Source organism: Anas platyrhynchos, chromosome 11 (assembly GCF_047663525.1).
Source record: "Anas platyrhynchos isolate ZD024472 breed Pekin duck chromosome 11, IASCAAS_PekinDuck_T2T, whole genome shotgun sequence".
NCBI classification, from domain to species: Eukaryota; Metazoa; Chordata; class Aves; order Anseriformes; family Anatidae; genus Anas; species Anas platyrhynchos.
Window position 1 is genome coordinate 23915707 of NC_092597.1, and position 25845 is coordinate 23941551.

A 25845-nucleotide genomic window follows, 5' to 3' on the forward strand; every position below is an offset into this window, starting at 1 on the left:
TGGAGGCACCGATGGGAGGAATCCCAGAAATGTGTGTGTGTGTTGCATGTTTAACAGTAATCACCTTCTGTATTAAAAACAGAAATAAGCAGTTCACTGTCGTGGCTGTACAGGATGATTCGCAGCCGGAGCAGTTTGCTGTCGGGTAGCTTTCGGTGTGCTTTTATATCGTTTCTGATTTTATTCCGCCCTGCTTTTTCATCATCTCTTCTGAGGAGCTGGAGTAGAAAGGATTAAAAATAAATAAGTAAAAGGCTATCTCTGCCGTATGCCTTATTACCTGCCTGTATGCAGTTGTGGGCTCTATTCTTAAAAACCAGAATTCAAGTTGCTGTAAAAGCCAGCTCTGCCTTTGGTGTGGGCTTCAATAAAAATAGGATTTGTGCGTTATCTTGGTCTCCCTAGTATCCAGCCCCGCTGCCTCCTCCTAATCTCTGGCTTGCCAAATATGAAAAAATGTAGAAACGGAAGGTTTCCAAACACATTTGCCAGGGTTAATGCCAGAGTCTAAACATAAACTCTGCCGGGACAGGTTGTTTTTGGGAGCAGTGCTGGGTGGGAGGGGTGGGCTGGAAGAAGCCCAGAACTTCTTCCCGAAAGTGCTGCCCGGGGTCCCCAGCGTGTGGTACGTGTGCTTTGTCTTTTGAAAGTGGGATTTTGGGAACGGGTCTGCTTGTGCTGCATTGCTTTGGCTCCCATCGGGTGCCTGTGCCTGCTCGTGCTGGGTTGTGTGGCTGGCTCGTTTCTATGTGAAAACTGGGAAAATAGCAGTGAAAGTGATTGTAATCCCAGTTTCTAAGGCTTCCCGGGAAAATCTCTTTAATGAAGTTTGTCTGTGGCATTGCTTGTTGTTGTGCAAGTCGTTTGCTCTGGAAGTACTTGGTGAAGCAGCAAAATTTTGCCGAAACCTTTAATTCAGCAATTGGGTGACTGCCACCAGTGAGCGACTCCTTCCTGAAGAACCATCTGCACACAGCATCAGGGTTTGCTGAGCAATAAAAATGAGGCACTTTTAGGCAGTTTCTCTGACTTAGAGCGAATTTTATTTATCTGCTGTAAGCTCTGTTGCTTCCTTAACCCTCTGCTTTTTGCGTAGTGAAAGAAGGAAGAGGCAATCTGCCTGCATAATATATAAGAACATGACTGAGTGGTTTGTGCCGATAACGAGCCACAAACTCAGCGAAGCAGCAGGGTTTTGGGCTTGGCAGGTGTTGAAGTCTCCAGGAATGCACTTTGGGGTGGCACAAGGGGGCTGCCAGCACCTTTGCTCCCTGAAACAGGTTCTGGCCATGCTGTGCTTTGCAGACCCAGCGTGGCTGTGCTCGCTGGGAGGTGAGATCCCCTACAGAAGCAGCACGAGGCTTGCTGGTGATTACCAAGCAAAACTGTGCTCTGCTGAGGGTGTTGGACGGAGGTTCATCCGCTTGATATGAACCTTGTGTGATTTTTAGGGTCAGCTGTGCATCCTCCGAAGCATTGTGCTCGCTCCTTTTTAAATGGTGGCAGTGTTCGAACTAGAAAGGCTCTTCTATTTTTACTTGAAGGCTGCATGCAAGCAGGCTTGCCAAATACATGCCAGATGTCTGAGCTGTACTTTGGAGCGCGCTTTGTATGGGATTCTTGTAGGCATTGTCATGAGTTGGCAGCAGGAGCGCCGGCATCGCTGCTCTGTGGCTCTCTTGTTGTCGGTGGAGCGCTGTGGGGAAGGAAAACACGGGGCCGCAGTTCCTGCTGAAACCCACTGCCTGTCGGGCTTGGAATGGCTGGGAGAAAGCTATCATGTATTGAATCATCGGGGTTTTCTAGCTGAAGCTATAAGGGGATCCTGGTAGGAAGGAGTGGAAAGCACGAAGCAACCTGGGGCTTCCTGGTGGCAAGAAGGGTCCCCAGGGTTCTGGCAGCAGCTTGGCACAGGAGCGGCAGGCTTTCCTTGCCTGTTGGTGTGCAAGGTCTGTCAGAACACAACATGTGAGCGCAGCTTTCTGCAGAGAAGGAGGAAATTTGGGCTGCTCTGGCTGCTCGGAGCTTAGGGCCATGATTTCCCAGTTCCCAGGAAGGCGCAGGAGGAGGGAGCCTGGCTGGGCTCCGTGCCGGGGGCTGCGTCGTGCAACGGGGCGAAGGAACCGAGCGGCTCGCCGTGGCTGCTAACACGTGTGGAACTGCGTGAGACAGCTCCAAACGTCTCTGATAAGCCAGGAAAATGTGAAGTGGTAGTGAAAAATCTCATTTTGGTCCGAAGTTATGTATTTTTCCATTAACGTACAGGGGAAATACATCTGCTGATGGAAGCAGCGGCAGCGATGCTCTCCAGCAGCAGCCTGGCGGCTCTTTGGGTCTGTCAGAGCGACGTTTCTGATGAGAAGTGTTGCCCTCACTCCTCAAAAATGAGGAAAACAAAGCTTCAGGCTCGTGTTTTAGTTTGCTCAGTGACTGTTTTCAGTAGAGACAGGTAAACAGGCGAGAGATGTGGATGGCTTCCCCAGCCACACCAGGGCAGCCACGCGTGACGTGCGGAGCTTGTCCTGAAGCAGGCGATGCCAGGCCCAAGGGAGCCGTGGCTTTTGTGTTTTGGTAAAGCTGCATCACTAAGCAAGGGGTTTTGCTATTTTTTAAGCATTGCTGTATTTCTGAGTATTGCTCTAAGCTCTCGACATGCTAAGAAGTATAACCTGGTGATGCGTGGCCGGGAGCTTTCTCCCATGTTGTATTCTGCACACCTTAAATACGATTTTTTAGTACAGTTCCTGAATCTGGCCTAGAATTATGTTGGAAGTCCTGTATTTGTGGCTTGAAATGCAAGCTTTTTTCCTCTCAAAGACCAGTAATTTCAAGGTTAGTAATGGTAAGTTTTCTGCCTGTTCATAACCCACATTAAAGTCACTTTTCAGTGGTAGACCTTAGGTGAAGTTGGTTTAAACGTTGTGTTTCAGATTAGCTCTTACTGCAGATAATAAAAATGGCTATAAAAATGGTAGTCTCGACCCTGCTGATGTTCAGTGATCTTTATTTTTGTAATAAATTCCCTTTCTGGCCTCCCTCCCTGCTTTCTCCAGGTGCGTGTGGTTTGCTATCGTGCCATCAGAAGGGGAGCAGGAACCTGGGCCCTTTTGTCTTAGCAGCCTTAAAGACGTACGTGCGGAGTGCTGAGCTGCAGGGAGGATTTCTGAAGTAGCTGTGTTCTGACTTCTTAGAGCTAAATAGACCTTGACTTAGCGGTTTATCCCCTCTCCAGCGGCACGATCAAAATTTAAATTACTGCTGGGGTACTGGGTCGGTCCTTGCATTAAAGGAATTTGGCCTGACATCCTCACTGTTGGGAAATGAGGTTACGGGGTTGTGCCCTCCAGCAGAGATCTCAGCCACGAGCTTCCCCTTGCACTGGGTGGCTGTGGGGCAGTGGTGATGCTCAGATGTTAGACTCTGTGGCTAAAAAACACTAAAAAAAAACTCTTTATACATTCACACTTTTTCATAATAATGCTGCCTAACAGAGAGCTTGCACATGGGTGATGTGCTGCGAGGATGGCAGCTGTTAAACGTTCTGTGCCACGCCGCTTCCAAACAGCGCTTAAAATAACTTCTGGACAAAAATCACTTTTGTGCTCAGATGCTTTTATTTTGGGAAAGGCAAACAGTTGCAGTGAGCGCCGCGCTGCTGCTCGGTGACAGCAGCCACCAGCACTTCCATGGCACGGACGTGAGAAGCGCTGCGGGAGCCGGACGGGGTTTTAAGGGCATTTAAAATTTCGCCGCTCTCAGTCTTCAGGATGCAACGTGCCTCTTTCACACGAAGGCGGTAACAAATAGGAGCTGACAGGGTAATGTGAGGGTTGCCAGCTCTGGTGATTAAATGTGACCGGTGTTGAGGCGGCGGGACGGGAGCGATGGCTGCGCTGGAGAAGCCGGCGGCAGAGATACCGCGGAGGCTGAGCTCGGGGACGAAACCTGTGCTAATCAAGCCAGGCTTTGTGCTCAGGTAAAAACACGTGGCTTATCGATGTAAATAACCGGTGGAATTACACCCCTGTGAGCCCTCCTTGGGGTGCTTGCAGCCATGGGTTGAAGCAGGCTGCAGGCGTGGGGTGCGAGCGGGGTGCTGCTGCGTGGCTGGGGGCTGCAGCATCACCCCCGGGGCAGAGCAAAGGGTGAGGAGGGATGTGTGGGGTCTGCTTTTCTCTGCTGGAGGGCTGTGGGATGGAGCGGGTGCTTACCTGGGATGTTAACACAGCGGTTACTGGGGTTAACTTTATGGGCATCCCACTCATCGCATCTCACCAAGCAGCGCTGCGAGGGAAAAGGTGCGAGCAAGGGGCTTCACCTCCTTGTTGTGGGGCTGGGCTTTTATGTCATGAAGATGAGTGGTCGGAATGATGTATTTTACATGGAAGGAAGAAGCCAGGGATGTGCTGGGGAGGGCAGAAAAGAGCAGCTGCAACCCCTGTGCCTGCGGTGGCACAGCTAACGGGGCGGACACGTGCTGGGACTTTTTGGGAAGTGCTTTGAGCTGGGTTTGGTAGCAGCAGCATCCAGGACGAGTGCCTGCAGCAGGCACAGCCACGTAAGGGGCTCACTTCTGGCAAGGAGGGAGCCCAGCTCCCTGCCACGGCACCAGCAGCTCCTCCGAGAGCCCCGTCCCTTGGTGCTGCTGCCTCGAGACTCGTTAGGGCATTGCTGCGGTGCTTCCAGAGCCTAAATGTAAGGAGACTGATGGAATGGTTTTGTCTTCCGCTTCGTTAATCTGTGTAGTAACACTGTAATACGTGATAGCTTGGAAGGAGGCATCGTAATGCCTCTGTGAGCAGCAGCTAGATTTCAGAGTTATTGTTTGTGCCGTTAGTGAGGGGTTTAATAGCTTAATCCATCTGCAAAGCGAGGAGATTTATTGGACTGTGCAATGAATGGGCTCGTAATTACAGCAGCAGTCCTACGAACTGGTCGTCCGGGTAAGGCAGAGAAGTATGGGAAGCACAAGTAACTTCATCAAAGTTCTGTAGCGGTACCCGGTACGAAATTTACTGAAATCGGGAAAAAAAAAGCACCTTGGTGGTCCTTCCTGAGCAGTGGGACCAGGGCACACAGACCGAGCGGGTGTGCACAGGAACCCCGATAAGCTCCTGGCCTGTGCTGAGCCAAGTGGCTGCCTGCCCAGCGTCGTTGGCACTTATTTATTTATTTTATGAGTAGCTGAGATTGCAATTACGCTCCGAGCCGTAGTAGATTTTCTTTTTAATTAGTGCAGCCTGATAAATACTTTACAAAGCATGCAGTATATTCTGGGCGTAAGGAGGAAGACCGATGCTCGCTCTATAGGACAAGAAACATAAATAGATTTTGTCGCTTTGGGATTTTCCTGCAGTTAGCTGTTATACATGGCATGGCAAACTGGAAATAAATTTCTGGATGAAGTTTCTTCCCCGTATTTTAGATCCTTTCTGTCCAGCAACCCACAGATGGAGAGCTGGAAGCAGCGAGGATTAGGCAGTAAATCTGCGCTAAAGAGCCGCGGCAGAGGCTGGTAATCTGTGCTCAATTATGGCAGATCCGTTCGTTTGTTTGTACACTGCTGCAATTTCCTCGTGCTTAAGGAAGAAAGAAGCCACCCTGACAGCACCCCGTGTATTAAAATACTGGCTGAATGCGGGCTCTGTACAAATCAAGCACACACAAAAGGTTAGAAACAAGGCTTGGCTGTTCAGACCAGTTGGCCGGGTCCTGATAAATTCTTCTGTTGTCAGAATATTTCCAGTGGTTGTCCCCGGTGCGTGGCATCGTGCAAAATGCCCCAGCGTGGGGCAACAGGTATGGGTTTTAGGCAGGGCATCGAGGAGCCAGCACGGGCAGGTTTTGGACGCAGGCGAAACGCATTTGGGAAGCACAGAACTGTCAGGAAGCTTCAATAATCCGTAAATGTCTCATTTTAAGGCATAAGTAAGCTTTGGCAAAGGATGAGAAGTTTTGATATTAAATTATCCAAAAGATTTAATTTTCCGCACTTATTAAAAACAAGCCCTGAGTTCTTTTTTTTTTTTTATCCTCTCCGTTACAAAACATTGGGCTAGTCTAATGACTGGACCGAATAGCATTTTGCTGCGTGTAATGAATGGGAAATGGGGGGAAAATTCTGCCTGAGGTTTGCGTGTAGCCGAGGATAACTTTTAGATCAGGCTATTACTGACGTTCCAGTGTCTCTTCTTTAAATATTGGGTTAAACGTATCTCAGATTGGCAGTCGCCGCTCGGGTTTTTTTTCTCCCTGCGCTAAATGGCTTAGCCCGGCGTAGAGGCTTCAAAGTAAATAGGTAGCTTATCGCTATTCAGCAGAAATCCCTGGTCTTAAGTAAAAATACTGCCCGTCTTCCTGCCGAGCAAACACAGAGCCCGTGCGCTCGGCTGCTCCGAGACCTCCCGGGTCTCAGCGGGCGGCTCCGTGCCGGTTACTGGTGAAGCGCACCGAAGGTAAGGTAGGAAGGTAAGGAAGGGTGCTTTTGGGGATGTTTTTTTTTTTAATTTGGGTGACTTGTTCAGGAAGGCATGCATTGTTTTGAGGGCTGGTGGTGCTGGGATTGCACCCAGATGGGTGCCAGGCTCACCAGGGTGGCATCGGAGCGCGTGCGGCACCATCCTGCCCGGGCACCCAGCCTGCCCACAGCTGGCCCTGCCTCCCTGCAGGAAAAGGGATTTTGCATTTTGCTCTTGCGTCAGGGCAGTGGAAAGGCAAGCTTTAATAATAATAATAAGTCAATTATTGTATCTCTTGTTTCGAAAGTGCGCTATGGGAATTGGCACGGGCGCTGCGTCCCGCTGAGCACGGCTCGCTGCAAAGGGAGCTGCGTGGGGTGGGAGCGCAGAACAAGAGAAGGAACCTCTTAAAGATGTTGGGAAGGGCTGGTTCTTCAATGGGCATGAGTTACCTGGCAGTGGGGTTGGTGTTTTTACTTTCCAGGGGGCCGTGGCTTTGCTCCACAGGGCTGCAGGGAGCAGTTGTCACCAGCCCACGGTGCCCAGCGCCGTTCCGAACTCATAAGAGGGATTAACCAGAATGATGCCTTGAAGGAAACTGGGAGTTCTTGCAGAAACTCATTTTCTCATTTTAGTGCCAGTTTTCTTTTTCTGATTCCAGATTTCATTTTTCTGTTTGCTTCCCTTCTTCCAGGGATGCTCATGCCGATACAAAGGCTTGTCCTGTTCACCGGGTGCTTTGTAGAGAGCGTGGTGATGGGGGAGGAAAGGCAGCTGAGTTCCCGGGCTGGAAATTCTGTGCTGTCATCTTGGGATTTTCACACAGAAAGAGTCCTCTTACCGGTTTTGACAGTAAATACAACAGTTGTTACGTTTGCATTAAAAGATCCTGCATTTTTGTTTAAAGGACAATTTGGTGTTGATAGTACAGACTTCCAAAAAAAAAACAAAAAAAACAACACAGACCCTTGAGGAAGAATGAAATGCCAGTGAATAGCTAAGTTCACGAGAGGCTCTGACATTCATTTAGAATTAGGTTTGGCTGAAGATCTTTGATAGGTGCAGGCACTGTGTGCGTAGAAATAGCACTATGGAAAAGTGGGGAGCGTTTGGGAAACATCGCATCAATCCCTGAACGGGCTGAGATGGAAAACTTCGGGGGAGGATGTGATGTGGCATCTGCTGTAACTCTGTTTTCGGATTAACACTCTTGTGTAACTCCCACTGAGCTTAAAAAAAAAAAAACAAAACAAAACTGGACCGGTTTATTGAAATAGTTTTCTTTTAATGGTTCCTGGAAAACCAAAGAAATGCTAAGTGTCACGGGAGCTCTCCAGCTGGTTCCTGGACCCGGGAGCGAAGTGCAGAACTGCAGCAAGAGGCTCCTCAGCTGCTGCGGGTGGTGATCAAAGGGAAACGGGCACGTCGGCGCTCAGGGAAAAGAGTAAGTGCAAAAACTAGTGTTAGCCATCAAGGAATGAGTGTACACACGGCCAGCCGCTGTCACGGAGGTGTCCCCAGATGTGTCCCCACTTCCCGGGAAGTCTGGCGATTCTGTATGCATTTATACATGGGCTACAAATATATAAATAAATGTGTGTGTATATACATTCATTTCCCCTTGAACACACGGAAATCTGACAATGATTTGGGCTTCAGAGAAATTCCTGCTTTGAATATATTCAACACAGTTCTGCAGTTCAAAATGCCCTCGTACAAAGAGGCTTCTTAATAAATATTGCAGCAAATAAGTTGCTTTTCTTTAAGAAACGCGTACCGGAGCTGAAGCTGTCACTCTGATACGCAGCAGGGACCGCTGGTTCCTGCCTCACAGCGTGGAGCACCAAGGTTTGTCCTTTTTCCAGGCATGAGTAAGAAAGCAGCAGCAGCAAGGCTTTATATTTATGGAGCTCCGTTGTTCTTTATGCTAAAAATGATGTTTCCGAGGCCTTGACACCTCACTGGAGCTGGCAAAAATAAGCGTCTCTAAATGCATCCCTTTTGGGGGCCGCAAACCCGTTCGCTCTGTAAGAAATGTTATTTTCCTGCATTTTAATTAGTTTAATGATGGCATGTAGAGCAAGTGCAGAAGCAGAGGAAAACAAAGCCAGCAGTAATTTGTAGATTGCTTGGGTGCTTCTTCCAGGAGGAGCGTGAGCCCTGGGGCTGCGCCTTACAGCAACGCACGGGGTCCTGCCGGCAGCTCCTGTTGCCCCCAGTCCTAATTCAGCAGAGGAACTGGAGGAATTTTTTGCCTGGCTTCTGAACTGAAGAATTTGCACTTCAAAAGTTGTGGTCCCAGCATTTCTGGGGGATAGGGACCGACTGGTGAACAGCCCATGCCTCGAGGTTTGGGCTGGGGGTGTTCGGGTGCGCAGCCTCAGCCCTTACGTGGTCCAGCAAAAAGGGGAGAAAGCAAACCCGGGTCTCATGGATTTGTTATTTCATACCTTGAAATACTTTTCCATCTCTCATTCCTTAAATCTTTTAAGTATTACGCGATGAAATCCTTTTCATGAGAGTAGCGAGGGAATAAAGCAATTTAACAGAGTCCCTTTGCAGGTTTAAATTACCTCTTTCTGCTGTGGAAATCCTGAATTCTTTCTTCTCCCGTTGAATAAAAAAAAATCCATCTACCCATTTAACATGCAATAAACCTCCCTCCTGCACTGATAGTTCTAGATTTTTCGGTGACTGGTGAGATTTAACGCGATGGGTCTCTGCAAATACTCCACTTTGCTTTCCGAGCCCTCTTTAGTTTGTTTTTAGTTGATAAAAGCCAAATATTTCAGCAGCCTCACCACGGAGCCCCGGATGCGGTTGGACTCTTGTCTTGGGGCCGGTCTGTGACACCCCTGCAGCTGGGGAGAGAAGGATGCCCCATCCCTCCTGCTCTTGGAGGGTGGGAAATTGCATCTCTGCTTTCCAAGCACAACCCAAATGAAATCAGAGCCGATCGTAACAGTGTGCCCAGGCTCGGCTTTAAAAACACGGGGTAATGGGAGCATCAAAATTGCGGTGGTGGTGTTTCCCCCTTCCCTCTCACTGTCCCCCGGTGATGCAGATGGTTTAATTAATTTGGAGTTTTATAGGTAGGGGTGAAGTGTGTCAGAAACGTTATTCCCTGTTTAAAAGTGAATTATCCCTGTGTGTAAAAAGAGCAGAGCGTATTTGTTGGGGTCATCCTGAAAGCATCATCACTAAAAATTATCTGCTGATGCAGAAAATTGGATTTATTCTTATGCTAGCATTTCCATAAAAATACAATTAGATATAAATTTATGTTCTCTAAAAGCTTGCAGTAAACTGGGCTTTCAGAAAATAAGACACTTATCTTTTAAAGTCCAGTTTTAAATGACCAGATGGTGCTTACGGTGTGGAAGCATAAAACTGGTGCGAGATAATTGTTTCCAGTTAAAAATAAAAAAGGTGGGGGGGCAATTTGAGGTGAAACTGCTCTTCCTCGTGTGTGGTGAACTTGTGTGGGTGTCTGTCAGCTGGACTGGGATGGGTTCTGGAGCTCCTCGATTAACAGGACGGCTCCAGGGGGACTTGTGCTGCAGGAGCTCGGTGGGTTTTGGTTCCCCTCTTCAGTTCTGGCTCTGGTGTGGGAAGCCCAAATGCATCTTAAGATAGGCTTTGGCGCTGATAAAAGCTCAGGGCTACGATACAAAAATCACTCAAACTTCTGGGTTTTGTCTTTGTGCTGCTCACCCTTGCTTCTTGCTGGGGTGTGACAGCGGTGTTGGGGCACACTGCATGCAGCAGGAGATCCATCTAGCAGGGAAAAATAAAGCAGAGAGACTTTTTGTGGCTTCTGCCTTCTGCTCGAGGAGCAAGCACGGTGAGTCCCCAGCATGTCTGTGGAAGTCTGTCTGTCTGTGGGACAGCCTCGGGCTGTCCTCAGCCTCTGCAGGGACTGCAGGAGCCGAGAGCACCGTAGATGCCGGGTGCCAGCACCGTGCTGTTTTGGAAGTGCATCTGAGGTGCGTATCGATCCGGCACTAAGCCTCATCTCCGAAGCTGTTTATAGCTTGCTGTTGTGCTTTTAAGAAATAATAAAGAGGGAAAACACACATCCCTTTTCATGTCAGCGATTGTGGCTGGTTTTGATTTAGGTTGTGCTCGTAGGGCTGCTCTGCTGGCAGCCCTCTCGCTGTGCTGGAGGTGGTGGCTTTCTGCTGAGGGCCTGTCCTCCTCCTGTGCTGGAGAGGATCTGCTCACCGATCCCCAGGGGATTTCTCAGCCTCTCACAGCGTGCCATGCTGCTGTGTTGTCACAGCCCGGGGTGAATCGTTGCTCGGTACAATTGTCTGGAGAAAGAATGAAGGGGAGAGCTGGGAAAACAAATAAAATGCTCTTTTAGGTGTCCCTACCTGCCCCCTTCTCACAAAATACTGTCACGGGGTGCACCTGGCAGCACCTTACACTGAAGCAAGGCTCTGCTGGTGCTTTATTCGATGCTAAATTAGGAGGAGCTGTTGATTTCCTTGACGGTAGAGAGGCCCTACAGGGAGGTGGTGATGGCTCAGACCATGGGGCGATCACCAGCAGGAACAAAGGCTGGATCACAGTGCCAGGGGATGTAGAAAGAGTAGGTACAAAGGAGGGCAACAGATGGTAAAAAGTCAGAGGGTGAGGTGTATGAGGAGCATCTGAGGACCAAGCCAGAGGTGGCTCCAGCCCCAGCCATGTTGTGGTTTGCTCTGCTCAGAGCAGGCCGAGGGGAGGCCTCATGGCGGCCTGCAGCTCCCTCAGGGGGAGCAGAGGGGCAGGCACTGAGCTCTGACCCTTGGGGACAGCAACAGGACCCAAGGGGATGGTGTGGAGGTGGTGGAGTCCCTGTCCCTGGAGGAACTGAAGAGATATGTGGTTGTGGAGCCATCTTATGTGGGTTATCTCTTCATAGAGGTAGCTACAAAGGGAGATGGTTTAACGATGGGATTGTTCTGTAGGTCAGGCTGATGGTTGGCCATGATGACCTTGCAGCTCTTTGCCATCCTCAGTGATTCTGTGAACGTTTCTGCTGTCAGGCCTGCTGAGCACCATTTCCTAACCCCGTTTTCTGTTTATTTTTCAGGTATGGTGTGAATATGCGTTGCCTGGCAGCTCGGGTCAACTACAAGACTCTGATCATCATCTGCGCCCTCTTCACGCTGGTGACGGTGCTGCTGTGGAACCGATGCTCCTCGGACCGGGCCGGCCCCTTCCCCCGCAGCCCCGGCAGCCTCGAACGCCGTGGGGCCGCCGCCAGCAGCAAGGGGCCCGCACGCGACGGGGGCCGGCAGAGCGAGGAGGCTTCGCCCCAGGAGCAGCAGAAGGCTCCCCCCGTCGTGGGAGGCTTCAACAAAGCCCCGGGGCCGAAGTATGAGGAGATTGACTGTCTGATCAACGACGAGCACACCATCAAAGGGAGGAGGGAAGGCAGCGAGGTCTTCCTGCCGTTCAGCTGGGTAGAGAAATACTTTGAGGTTTATGGGAAAATTGCTCAGTACGATGGTTATGACAGGTTTGAATTCTCTCATAGCTACTCCAAAGTATACACACAAAGAGCACCTTACCACCCGGACGGGGTCTTTATGTCCTTCGAGGGCTACAACGTAGAGGTTCGAGACAGAGTGAAGTGCATAAGTGGTGTTGAAGGTTTGTGTTCAGCATTTTTTTTTTTTATAGTTGAAATGCTTCTTAAATTTACTGTTGTTATTTGAGATGCACAGGGCTCCTAATTTTGTCATGGTGGTCCAGATAAAAATCCCTTTACTCAGAGAAGTCTTGTGGAAGCCCCACCGTCATACCGAGTTTTGGGATTTCACCAGCTTCCTTGGTGCCTCGCTGGTGTTACCGCAGCCATCTCCTGAGGGCCAGGACACTTCTCTTGCAGCGCTGCTGTCAGGTGTTGGCATGGTCATCGACGCTTGCAGCATCTGTCAGGGAGCCAGCAGTATTTTTCAGACAAGCAAACAAAACCAAAAAAACCCCACAGGCCTGGCCCTGCTTTCTGCGTAGACTCCCCCTTCCCTGCGGACACGGGTGCAGCAGCAGGGCTGATGCTCCCTGAGCCAAATGGCACCAGTGGCAGCTGTGACACCGCCCGGCTGCTCCACATTCGGCTTTTGTCTTTGTGCTCACGGTGCTTTAACACCATCCACGCTCCCTGTGTGGCCAGGGCGGTGCTCCAATTATACCGGTCAGACCATCCGCCCGCTGTGGGCTGCTCCGGAAAAGCCACCGATGTTTTGCTCAGCGTGGGATTAGCTCTGTCAAAGCCTGGCCTTGTGCAAGCTCTGAGTAATCAGGGTATGGGCGCTGGGAAAGGCTGAGCTACCCTGAGCGATGCCGGGAGGTTTCGAAGAACTGCCCGTGGGCTTGAAAGGCTCTTAGAGCCTCCTCTTCTAAGTCCTCACATCAAATTAAAGCACCTCTCCACTTCGTGCTTTCGCTAAACTGCGCCGTCGGTAATTAGTAGGCAAGGTCTCCCCGTGTCTTGGCAAAGATTTAATCGCAGGAAATGCTTGTTGGGTTTCAAATTAAAAAATTAATGACTTAAAAAAAAAAAAACTATTATAGAATGTGATACTGTGACCCCTTGTAAATTGAAGAGCAGGTTTCGCTTAAGGACTAAAACACATTAATTTTCACACATCGCAGTGATTGGTGTTGCTCTGCTGTGTTGATGTGAGCCCTTCCCCTGGTACGGTCACTGCAGAGAGCTGCCATGTCGAGCAATTAATTTGTCTGTGAAGAGTTCACGCAAACAAACGCACGGGGCATGCCAGTCTTTTTTAAGGTTTCTTTGTTTTCTTAGCTTGGGCATCACCCAAACGCGTGTTTCTCATTCAGTATTCTTTATCTGAATTTCAAATCCGTTTTGGAGAAAGGAAGCTCGCAAACTTTTCGGTAGATGTTATGTAATGTGACAAATTAGGCTATTAAAAGGGATGATTTCTTAGTTTGAACTCTGAATCTTACCTACACTTGTTTTAAAGAGCTTCAACACAGTGTTTTTCAGCATTTCTGTTACTACTATTTTGGTGTCAGCAGAGAGGGAGAACACCATCACAGCTCTTGTCCCATGCTCCTGTATTAAAGGCAGGGTTTGAAGGAATTGCTCTGAAAGTGGTCATACAAAAGAGGGAAAGGAAGGTGCTGAGGGCACCGTGAGAGCAGGACGAGCCTGCTCTGAGCAGGGACTTCCCCATGCTTTCTTACCAAATGTGCAAACTCACCCTGGTAGCTACGAATCCCTGGTGTGAGTGTTGCTCTGCTCAGGTTTGGGCTGCGAGAGGCTGAGGAGAGGGGTTTGCCTTGCTTATTGCTGGGGTAATTGCTGGCTAAATACACCTTGGGGATATAAATAGTAGCTACGGGTGCTTGTTTTGTTGTTGGAGGGTAGGACGTAGGTCTGGAAGCACCACCAGTTTTTGTATGAAATGCAGCGCTTCGGTGAAAAACCTAAATCCGGTAAGAACTAATTCCGAGGCAGTGGATCCTGCAGCCTCTTGCCTGGCCAAATGTGCACACCGGGGAGCGCGAGGCTCAGCGCTTTGCTGCTCTCTTTGCTTAAGCCTCGAGAAACAAGCGGGGCTAACGCTGGCCAATTTGCTTAGTCATTTATAAACCTCGCATTTTTGCAGCATGTGATTTAAGAGCTGTCACCGTGAAATGTGGTGCCAGAGCCTGGCTTTTGTGAAGGCAGGAGAGTTATTGGCATCCAGCAAATAGATTGGAGAAATAGTTGTGTGTTGTAGAGAAGGAGATTTAATATTAAAACATTTTCGCAGGTAGTTTTAGGCTCTTGCCTTGCATCGTTCCAGCCCCAGAAATTCTCATATTGTGGCGTGATAAAAGCCTCGTGTTACATTTTCACCTTCTCTCTTTTTGCAAGGTTAATGTGTTGTTATGTCCTATGACCTGGAGAATTTAATCTTGTCATCTTGTATAAATTTCAAGTAAAGCTCTTACGGCAGATTTCTTTCTTTGCATCTTTCAGTCTCACTGAATGCACTCTTTAACTGAAAATGCTTAACGTTAATGAGCGAGCTGGCTTTCAGGAGTTGAGATAATACACGATATTTAAATGTTTCCCATGATGGTTTTCTCTTCAGGCAGCACTCAGCCATCACATCTCCATCAGTGATATTTATTAGGAGCGCGAAGCACAGAAATATGTATGAAAAACCTATCTTTTTCCATTGAGTTTAAGCAGTATTTTCGTTGCACCAGGTTTCGGGCAAAATTAGTTTCTGAGCTTGACATTGCCAAAGGGGAAAATGGTGCAAATGCCAACTTGCTTGTTTTCATCTTCCTTTTGTGCGTGCAAAGGCTTACAGTGCTAAATGTGCTGGGTTTCCTGCAAGAGGGTCACGGTGATGGATTCCCACTTTGGGTTGATATGCTGAGGTTGGGTGTTTGTTCCCAAAAAACCTCAAGACTTCGGGAGAGACCTAGGGAACGGGTAATTGGAGCAGTTTGTGGGTGCTGCTACGCTGCTCTCTGAGCATCAAGTAGCTCTATCCGAAATGTAGGCAGAGCTCACACACTTAATTTGAGAAGATTGATGCGGTGTTAAAGGGATTGCGCTGTATGTAACGTCATCTGGAGATTTAGTGGTCCCCAGGGTAGGGGGAAAAAATCTATTAGGGCTTTTTAAATGTATTTTAAAATAAGTATGATGCTTCAGTAAACAATTAAATGAGAATGCATGGAAGGCCACGATAAGGACTTCTCTGCCATTCCCCTCTGCTCAGTTCTGGCTGGTCACGGATGCCAGTGTAAATGGGAGGAATTCGTTCCTGGAGATGGACTTTCCGTGAGCCTAAATCATAGCGACGCCTACAAATATCATCCTCCAGAAGTAAAGCAGTGATGGGGAATGGAGGAGGAGGAGTGTGCGGGGCTGCAAACGCTGTTTTTTTTTTGAGGATGTGCTGTTAAAACACTCATTTTCTCCCTCTCTCGCAGGTGTACCATTATCCACGCAGTGGGGACCTCAAGGCTATTTCTATCCCATCCAGATTGCACAGTATGGGTTAAGTCACTACAGCAAGAACCTGACGGAGAAGCCACCTCACATCGAGGTGTACGAAACAGCCGAAGACAAGGACAAAGCCGGCAGGTCCGCGGAGTGGACGGTACCCAAGGGCTGTTCGCTTTCCACAGTGCCCGACAAAACCAAGTTCACAAGTGTTAAACAGTTTGTTGCTCCAGGTGGGTTATCGTAAATAGCTAGCAGCTCAGCCACGTTTGTTCATTTGCTCAGATGGTACCGAGGGAGCTTTAACTTTCCACGATTTAATGTGGTTTTGGACATCCTAAGCGACTTTCCATCCTTAATAACCTCTCCCGAAAATGCCGTTTTGTTCCTCTACCTCTGGAGTTTTTCTTTTCTTCTGTTGTCTCTCCAGCGCTGCTTTTTGCAGTCCCGTTATTTTAATGAAAAAATGTGTGGATGTACACATGGAGGGCAATGCAGCTTGACAGAGAAGCTCGGCTCGCGTTTCCTGAGCCTTTTAGCTTCTGTTCCAAAATAGAAGCAAAAATATTTAACCAGTTGTGAAGGCTGGGAAGTGGTGCTGACGTGTGGTAAGCCTCTGCTGAGAGATGACAGATAAAGGCTATTTTCAGCCTTGAGCAAATGGAGCACGTGTGACGGGCCGGTTGGACCCTGTGCCTCTCTTCTTTGGGATGCAATTATTTTTGCAAAATTGGAGCACCGTGCAGCCCTCGGTTCTGGTTAACTCAGGTAGCCTTAAACAGGGCACAAGTGCACACGTACAGTGTCGGTATTTTCAGAGGGCAGGGGATGGTTTTTTTTTGTGCTTTCTGCCCTGAGCTGCTGCTTCAGGAAGGATCTGTCTCCCTAATTAGATCAGCTTCTATGTTGGAGCGATCGTGCATAGGCAACAAATGTTTTTCTAAGGGTTTTTACACCGCTCTTTAAGGGAGGAGAGCAAACCCTATGGATAGAGGGGCACCAAAAGCTCCTCCAGTGACTCCTGGCCAGCACAGACGTGATGTTGGAGCTCCCAGCTCCTGTGACTCAAGGAGCTGCTCAAATCTTCCCCCACCACGTCCCGGCTGATCCCGAAGGTCTGGGGCTGCACACAGGCTCTCGTTGCCCATAGGGGCACGAGGTGCATTTTGTTGCTGCCTCTTGACTTTTAAAATATTCTGGTTTGTACTTAGCAGAGGTTTATTTTGAGAAATTCATTATTTCATGCAAGGGTTTCCTTTGTGCTAGGACAGGCTCATTAATAAGGACGTAATGTATTTTTCTCCAATCAATACCCATTAGAATTAATGAGTCCATTACTTAAAAAGACAATGAAGTAATTTTCAGTTGGCACCTTAGGCCTGGGTCTCTAGGGAAAAAATGTCGAACACTCTCGTGTCTTTGTAGTAGATAAATACAGGGAGAGGAGAGGCTAAGAGATCTGTTATGTATTCTCTCCTCATCCTTTATTGATGGCAGAGTAATCTGCGGGGCTTGAAGGCCACAGTATGCATCCACTCATCTTGGATGGCCTTAAGTAATGGATTTATGGGTGCTTAAGGCTGTGCAGAGAACAGGCAGCCTTTGGTTTTCCTTCGCTTCTGAAAACTTTTCCTCTATTATAATTCACTTTGGTATCACACGAGCATTTATTTACAAGGAACCATAAAACGTGGCTGACAGGAATCGCGAGCGCGATTTTTTTAATTAGATTCTTCATCGGAGCAAAATGTTGCGTGGCAAAGCGCTCTGCCTCTTTTTTTTTTCTCTTTTTTTCTCCAAAGGCAGATGCTGATCTCCCAAACTCAAAGGAGGGAAGCTTTTGCTTTCAAAGACTTGAAAACATGACATTCAGTCGAAATAATAGGTACGCTACAATAGCAGCCTCCAGTGCGAGATGTGGAAACGGAGCGTGATGCAAAATGCAATAGATTAGCTGGGGAGATAGGGAGAAGCCTCTGTTATTCAGGGAAGGCTGACCATAACCCACTTTCTGCGCACAGAAATATTTATGGGATATTTCACACATCAAGAAGTAGCAAAAAAAAAGGAAAACAATTGCCTCACACAGGAGAGTTTTATTCGGTGAAAAGCCATTAATTCAAAATGACTGTCTGTAAGTGTTTATCATCCCTCTGTGCCTTCAAAGCTATAGGATTTGCGCACAGCCTTACAAACTAATTAGCCCTTTGATCTTCTGGTGGAGGTTTTTTGGGGAGGAGTTGATTTTACATTTTAAAACCTAGCCTGAGAGAGAACACCGGGTTTCTTTATGTGGTATTGCCTAGGAGCTTTATTTAATATACATAGATATATTTTAATTAAACTGAGTTTTGCCAATGGAGAGGTTAATAAATAATTTTAACACGTTAGCCTTTCTATATTAGTTTCTTTTTCCTTCCGTTAAAATAATCAGAGCGCTGGGTTTTGGAACATGTTGGGAAAGAAAAAATCACAGATGTAAATGTTAGTCCCAGCGGGATCCTAAATACTTGCTTCTCAGCACTCCCAGCTTGTTTGCTGAAAGCAGAGCTTTATTCAGAAATGCGGCTCTACCAGCGACGCCCCGGTTTTGTTTTGCTTTCTGCCAAGTTAAATTTCCAGTTTGGAACAAAAGGGTGCTTGTTGCCTTGTATTTTGAGCTACTGAAGAGGAGGCAGCGAGACACCAACTTCAGGTGTCCGGCACGCTCAAAGGGGGGAATTTATTCTCCCCTGGTCTTTCTCTTGTCATCCTAATGCCTGCTTGGGGTTTTTGTGCTTGCAACGTGGCTGCTGCTCCTCATCCTGTCCCTGTGTGCTGCAGGAGTCCAGCTCTGTGTCCTCCTGGGACCAACTGAGTAAGATCCCCCCATTACTCGCCTTTCTTTAGCTTTCCTACGCCCCAAATTGTGCCAGTCCCTGCTGCACCCCTACATCTTTCACTTTTCAAAGTGTTGGACCAAGCAATTTGTGGAGCCCCTGGTGCTGCTGCGCACGGATTGACGTTTATGCTTAATTAAATAATACATGTACGGAAAGAAGAGGCCGCGTGAATTATTGATCAGCTACCCTAAAAGCATTTGGATTTTGTCTGGTAACTGGTTGCCTCTGGAAGCTGCACTCTCACTCGCTATCTCAAAGAGTTTTGAAAAAACGAGGGCTTTACGGCTGACAGGTTTTTGTTTGTTTGTTTTGCAGAAAATACCGAGGGGGTGTCTCTGCAGCTTGGGAACAGCCGAGATTTCATTATCTCTTTTGATCTCAAATTCGTAACGAACGGGAGCATTTCCGTGGTCCTGGAGACAACGGAGAAGAACCAGCTCTTCACCGTGCACTACGTCTCCAACACGCAGCTCATCGCTTTCAAGGACCGCGACATCTACTACGGCATCGGGCCCCGCACCAGCTGGAGCACCGTCACCAGGGACCTGGTGACCGACCTGCGGAAGGGCGTGGGCCTCTCCAACACGAAGGCCGTGAAACAAACCAAAATCATGCCTAAGAAGGTGGTCAGGCTGGTAGCGAAGGGAAGGGGCTTCCTCGACAACGTCACCATATCGGCCACGGCTCACATGGCGGCTTTTTTCGCTGCCAGCAGCTGGCTGGTGAGGAACCAGGACGAGCGGGGCGGCTGGCCCATCATGGTGACGAGGAAGCTGGGGGAAGGCTTCAAGTCCTTGGACCCGGGCTGGTACTCGGCCATGGCCCAGGGCCAGGCCATCTCCACACTGGTCCGGGCCTACCTGCTGACGAAGGACCACACGTTCCTCAGCTCGGCCCTGAGGGCCACGGCGCCTTACAAGCTGCCGTCGGAGCAGCACGGGGTGAAAGCCGTGTTCATGAACAGGCACGACTGGTACGAGGAGTACCCCACCTCGCCCAGCTCCTTCGTGCTCAACGGCTTCATGTACTCGCTGATCGGGCTCTATGACTTGAAGGAAACGGCCGGGGAGAAGCTGGGGAAGGAGGCGCGGGTGCTCTACGAGCGGGGCATGGAGTCCCTGAAGGCCATGCTGCCCCTCTACGACACCGGCTCAGGGACCATCTACGACCTCCGGCATTTCATGCTCGGCACCGCTCCCAACCTGGCCCGCTGGGACTATCACACCACCCACATCAACCAGCTCCAGCTGCTCAGCACCATCGACGAGGCCCCGATTTTCAAAGAGTTCGTCAAGAGGTGGAAGAGCTACCTGCGGGGCGGCAGGGCAAAGCACAACTAGAGCTGACAACCAAAGCCCCCGTGCCTGCTGTCGGCCTGGGTTGGCTCCTCGGAGCTCGGCGGAGGTGCATTTCTAAAAGGTTGCATACTCAATTTTTACAGACCGTTTCAAAGAAGTGATCCTTAGAACTGATCTCCTGAAATTATTGCATTCCAGTGTGAAAATATTTGGGTCTGATGGGTAGGATTCGGGAACTTCGGCTCGCTCGCCTGTCCTTAGTGCTCCACCGTGAAGTTAGCCCCACGACGCAAAACCCCTTCGTGCTCCTGAGCTGGGGGACGTCTTTGTTTTTTTCCGTTTTGCAGGAAAATATTTACAGAAGCCATACAGGTCTCTAAAATCCAGCACTTGCCTGAGAAGTTAGTATGTGGCCTCCTTAAAAATGGAGTTCTGTGTGTAGATCCTGTGGTGTAACGCAGTCGGTGTGTGTTTCCTTGTAGCCTGGGTAGTGGACAGTGTAGCTTTTCCAAGGTGTTTCTTTTTATATGGATTCTTTTCTTGGGGGTGAAAAACACCCAGTTTTTTTAATTCTCTGTACGGAGATCCTTTATCTGTATGGTTTCTCTAAAGATGTGTGGGCAGAAACCCCACAGACGGCGTTCAGGCTTCAAAGTCACGTCACGTTAAGCACAATTCGGTGGGGCACGTGGGCTGCGGAAAGCCTGCGACCATGGCACCCCTTTTTTTATGAAGCCAAATTTACGAGGTTTGCTGGTGTCACGTCCTCCCTGGTAGCTGGAATCTCGTGTCGTGGAGCCCAATGTTTTGTACTGTATTTTTTAATTCCATCCGAGAGGTTTCTGTCAACATTGGCAACTTCATTCGCTGGGAGACCTGTAGTAAATTCCTGAGTGTGACGTGGAGCTCGCCTTGAGTAGCGCACAGGAAATTTAGTTTGAGCTAGGTAACGTTGCCCTATGGCGATTTTCATTTTTAACCTGCTTAAGTATATCCAGCACTTTAAAAATGTAAATTACCCAAAGGGCTTTCCAGCTCCCTCTGTGCTTTAACATCAAGTTTTGCCTCTGCCGGCCGTCTCGCTCGTATGGTCGGGGCTCGTTCCGTCCCCGGCCCTGGTTTACTCGCTGTGCTTTGTCGTCGTGGCTCTGCCGAGCGAGCAAGGGGACCTGTGCAATAACCAAACGCGTCAGAACCCAAACGCTTTTCCTTTCCTGTCGTAAAGCAGGAGAAACCAGGCGGTTTCTTTCTCGTATTTATAACTCCTTTACGCCCACCGCGGGTCTGCCTTCTCAGCGTGGAGGTTCCTGGTTGATGCAGGAGAGTAAAACCAACCGATTGCATCACTAGATCGGTATTGTTTAGTTTGGTAGCGTAGCAAATATCAGGTCATCAGCTCTGTTAAGGCATGCTGGTGTTTGCTTTCCGAGTCCCGGGCTCGAAAGCTCCCGACATGCACCAGCGTGGTAAGGACATGTACTAGCTTTGGGGTTTTTCCACTGATCCTATTACATGTTGTATGTGTAGGCGGGGGCTGAGCTTGCGGTGTTTGTATGGAGAACAAAGCTGATTCGAATCACAGAAGCGCTGGGCACAAGGACAATGTGCATCTTGATTTTTGGTTTGTTTTCTTTCTTTTATAATGCTTTTTTTTTCTATTTCTTGCAGATATTTGAAGCAACTTTATAATTACTTGATCTCTGCAAACGCATGCTATATGATCATATCAATTAATGTGAAAAGTGGATGTCACAGGAGAAATTTCAATACCAAAGTTAGCAGAGGTGAATTTTTGTGTTTGGTTTTTTTTTTTGTTTTTACTTACACGTGTGCACACACACAGAAAACAACCCAGAAAAATGTGCTTCCTTTCCAAATGACTGGTCCTCACTACAAACAGAAACATCTTTCTCCTGCGTGTTTCCTCCATCTTTTGCCCATTTTGGATTTGGGGAATCTAGAGAGACTATTTGGGTACTGCTCAAGAGACAGTACCGGTGCCTTACTGAGGCCACAGTTTCCTCTTTTATTTTTTATTTTTGTTTTTCTTTCCCCTTTTTAATGCCAGTTTAAAAGTGCAGTGATGCTTCATTGGAATCAGCCCAGCAGGTAGATGAGCTCAGAAGCGATAGCTGGCAATGCCAGCGCGGTCGGTCGTGTCAGACCACCTTATCCTGAATATCTCCACTGCATTTCTGTTGGCCTTTGCACATGTACAAACTGAACCACCACCACCAGAGGTTGTAGAAGTGAAGAGAATTAGTGTGGGGGCTTCTCCTTTTTGTTTGCTTGGTTGTTTTTGGTTTTGGTTTTGGTTTTTTTGAATAGAGTTATGCAGTGGGAGAGGATTTTTGGACATCGGTGCCCATAATGTCATTGAATTCACTTAAAATTTTTATTCCTGTGCTTTTTCAGTCTACAAACTGACAAAGGTCTTAGAGACTAAGATCTGTTTAACCTTTCCATGAGGCTTACTGTACATAGACTTCATTGGAAACATCGTACGCATGGGTATATGCAAACCAGTGACACAAGCACAACTGTACAAGTGTGGCAGTGCTGTTTTTTCTCAGCCATTGTGCAAGACATTCACTGAAAGCTGCTATTTTCATTCACCTTGTAATTGTACTTTATTTTTTCTACATTTTTACATGTGGGATATACACCATGTGTTAAATATGCAATAAATTGTTTACAGGATGCTCTTGTAAAGGGTAGTCCTTTGTAAAGCTGTACAGACTTTGCAGTTTAAGCACAATGTGCACATGTTAGTTTTATATACGGCAAGACATGACTTTTTGCAGAAGGAAAGGTTCTACTATGTTTATATACAAAGTAAATGGATCAACGTTTGTGCTTAATGTAAAGCTGCTTTATAAGATTGTAAAATAAATTTTTTATCTTAAGACAAACACGGGGCCTTTTCGTTATTTCGGTGTTTACCTCCTGCGTGTGATCGCAGGTGAGTGCTGGTTAGCAATCATCTTGGTGTCTTTTGAGATGTCTTCTTTTAGGGAATTCTGGCAGGTTTTTGTCTCGAAATAGGATGAAAAATGTTTTTACTCCAGCAGGTAGGAGTTTCTGATTTGGGATAAGGCCCAGAGGTGCGTATTCTGTCCGCTCAAGTAAAGCGCACACAGGGTGTTGCTGATGTGAGTTACTTCTGCTAAATGCGTCTCATTTGGAGTTCATCTCATTTTTGTGAGGTGAGTTTTAAATAACTGGGCACTGAAGAAACACCCACACGAAGCTGAGACTTAGTAATGACCTGTGCAAGAGGAGCACCAGTCTCCTATTTTCAGCTAAAAGCGTGCAAGTCCTACTTTTATCAAAATTCCCCCACGAAGGGGAGCTGAGGTCAGCTGAGCCCATCTCCACCACCCTGTGCCGGACACGCTGCCTCCTCCCTGGATGCGTAAGTGCTGCTAAAAGTGCTCCTAAAAGTGCTGCTAAATTGCTGTTAAATTGCTGTTCCACCGGAGCTCGCTGGGCTGTGGCCAGTTGGTGCTGCTGTAGCCAGAAATCCAACCTGCCCGCGGGACATCTGACTTTGTCGTGGATAACTTTGGGTGGCTGAAACACTCCGAGCGCAGCTTCCCCAGCCGGGCAGAGCTCCCCGGGCTCTCTCCCAGCGGCGTGGGCGAAAATATTGATTTTCATTACTTAGCAGTTGAAAAACGTATGAATTGAAAATAGAAGGGGATTTAAATATGTTGTCTTGGTGATGAATTTGAATGTTTGCTGCTCAGTTTGTGGTGAAAGGAGATACATTTACCATCTGCCGGGAGTGATTGATAACTCCCCTGTACGCATTGCACTTCCTGCATGTTAAATAGCTGCTGCTATACTTTCCTAATCTCTTCCCAAAATGGAAGGAGCTATTTAAGTGTCGAGCACTCAGCATTTAGCGTATTCAACAGGGCTGAGTCTTGCTATGGTGAAGTGCAAACGTTGAAAGACGTCCTGGCACTCGCTGTCTTCAGGACAGCGAATATTTTAATAGCTCAGCTCGTCGGATTTGTATCTCCGAGCAACTTGCTGAATAGCTCTGGGCTGCTTGACGTGAGGATGAGCAGCTCTTCCTCGAACTGCCTGCGGCACCTGGTGCTGGGCAATAACGGGCTGCACGTGCACTTAACCTCTGGTGAGGGAGGCAGAAGGAGGCAGCTCTTCCTTCACCTCCTCCTGGGTCCCCGGGGGGGCACGGCGAGGTTTCCTTTGCCAGCAAGGAGCACGCGTTTGGCTGGAGGGGATTTGGCTGTGCCACAGGGGCAAGGCAGCCCCAGGGGATGAGCTCAGGGGCTGCAGGTACCCGAGCTGGGGTTTCTCCAGCCGTGCTGTCCCGCAGGGCTGCTCAGCTCCCCTCCCGGCCAGGATCACCTCCAAATTGCTGGGGTTTAGGGAACTCCGGCACCGAGCGGGCACGTGTCGCCCCTTGTGTGCAGGAAGCATCGAAATAGATTTGCTGCTGCAAAGCCCATTACCAGGGAAAAAAAAAAAAACACAAAAACAAATCCAAACGACAGTGCCTGGGTGGGGAATTCTACCCCATTAATTTGATCGTAAAGAGCTCTTCTTACCAAAATCCCTTCTGCATCCCAAGTGCTGGCAGGGCTTGGCGGGGCCTGACGGACGCTGTGCCGCTCTCTTTTTGTTTTCCCCTTGTTTGAACAACCAAATGTCAGCAGAAGCAGCTGGTGGGAAGGAAGCTGCCATTTCCCTGTGTCCGGGGACCTCAGGGTGCCTGCTGTGCGCTCAGCCGAGGGCACTGACGTGGTGCCAATGTGCGCGGGGTGGCGGGGCAGAACCAACTGCGCCCCTTTTGGTGCCACGGGCACGCAGCAGATACGGGAAAACGAGGATGAGGAAGGCATAAGGAGGCCTTTTCCATCGCAGCCCTGCATCCTTTGGCTCCGCAGGGTTTTTGCTCTGGGTTTCCGCAAGGGTTTGGCTCCTCCTCGGCACCCGCTCCCCGCGGGCAGCGCCTGTTCCCGGCTGGCTGCCAGCCCCCCCCCTGCCTCCTCCCGCTGCGCCCGCGCTGGCACCGTCCTCCCCCTGCCATGCCCTGCGAGCAGAACCTGTCAGCGCATCCATTCTGTAATTAAAAATATTAATTAAGACAGGCCGGAGCCAGAAATCCATCGCAGGCACTGCGTGGTGCCAGCAGCCGGGTCCAGCTGCGTGCTGGGTCGAGGGATGTGCTGGGGGGGTCGGGGCTTTCCATATGGGTCCCTGCAGCCCCACGGGGCCACCAGCTCCCCACGATGTCCCCTATTCCTTATTTAAGGCATGGGCCAGGCTCCAGGCCACAAGGACCCCCACGATCGCTGTCCACCCTGGCCCTGGGCAGGTTTGGGGTGATTTCTCAAAGCGCTTTCCCACCGAATCCTCCGCTTTTTATTCTGCTGTCCTCGCCTTTTCCTTGTCCCTGGCTTTCCCCACCCGGCACAGAGCAAGGTGAGCCAGGATCCTGCTCGGCTGCCTGCGATGGGATGCCCCTTGGGAACAGACCCCTCTGTGGCAAGATCCAGCCCCGACGCGGAGCTTGAGGCAGGCCACGAGTGATGTGGAGAAGAATTAAACGTGCGTAATTAAACATGCAGGCTCGGGGCTACATTAAATATTAACCAGCTCTCCCTTTGCACACCATGAGCGGCTCGGCGGCCGTGCCGCAGTGATTCGGAGCAGGTGAGGGATGCTCGGCTCTCCCCCGAGAACATTTTTCTCTCTCTTGGAGGTTTTGGGGAGCTGTGAGCGCTGGGGAGACCCCTTCCCACGCTCGGTCTTTGCCCCATCAACTGAAATTGGAAAAAGGCCACGTCCAAACCCTCCAATTAATTTAAATAAAATAATAGGGGAAAAAAAATGTGACATGGGTCTGAATGTGACCCCCAGCTCCCAGCTGAGTCACGTCTGGGCAGCGGATGTGTGACCACAGCTCTGCAAACACACGGCGTGCCCCGCGGTCCCATGGGCTGCTAAAAGTCACCTCTGTGCTGCTGCCGCCTGCCTCCACCCCACAGCTGGGAGCTGATGGGAACCTGAGCACTGCCCTCTGAGCTTGGGTGCACCCCACGTGCCTGCTGCAACCCCGGTGGGACACCCACACCGCACCCATCCCCATCCCATCCCCATCCCCATCCCATCTCTGTGGCCTCCACGACGTGAATCCTGCAACTTTCCCCCTGCAAATGCCTTTTCCTGCTGCTCTGACCCCAGGACCAGGGCAAAGC

The 25845-nt window shown here is 49.2% G+C and overlaps 1 protein-coding gene across 8 annotated transcripts in view; it reads left to right on the forward strand.

Moving 5' to 3' along the window:
• Positions 1-22524, forward strand: part of GLCE (glucuronic acid epimerase) — a 43232-nt gene extending 20708 nt beyond the window's left edge. For 5 of the 8 annotated variants that reach the window (XM_072043562.1, XM_072043565.1, XM_072043563.1 and 2 more), the window contains 3 exons: positions 11539-12101; positions 15420-15665; positions 18630-22524. In XM_072043562.1, coding sequence (XP_071899663.1) covers positions 11552-12101; positions 15420-15665; positions 18630-19654 — 1821 coding nt within the window. In that variant the 5' untranslated portion in view covers positions 11539-11551 and the 3' untranslated portion in view covers positions 19655-22524. Of the gene's footprint in view, positions 1-3731; positions 3977-11538; positions 12102-15419; positions 15666-18629 lie in introns of those variants that run through there. The other 3 variants (XM_021274777.4, XR_011812088.1, XM_072043566.1) reach the window with 3 other exon arrangements.
• Positions 22525-25845: the final 3321 nt, after the last annotated feature.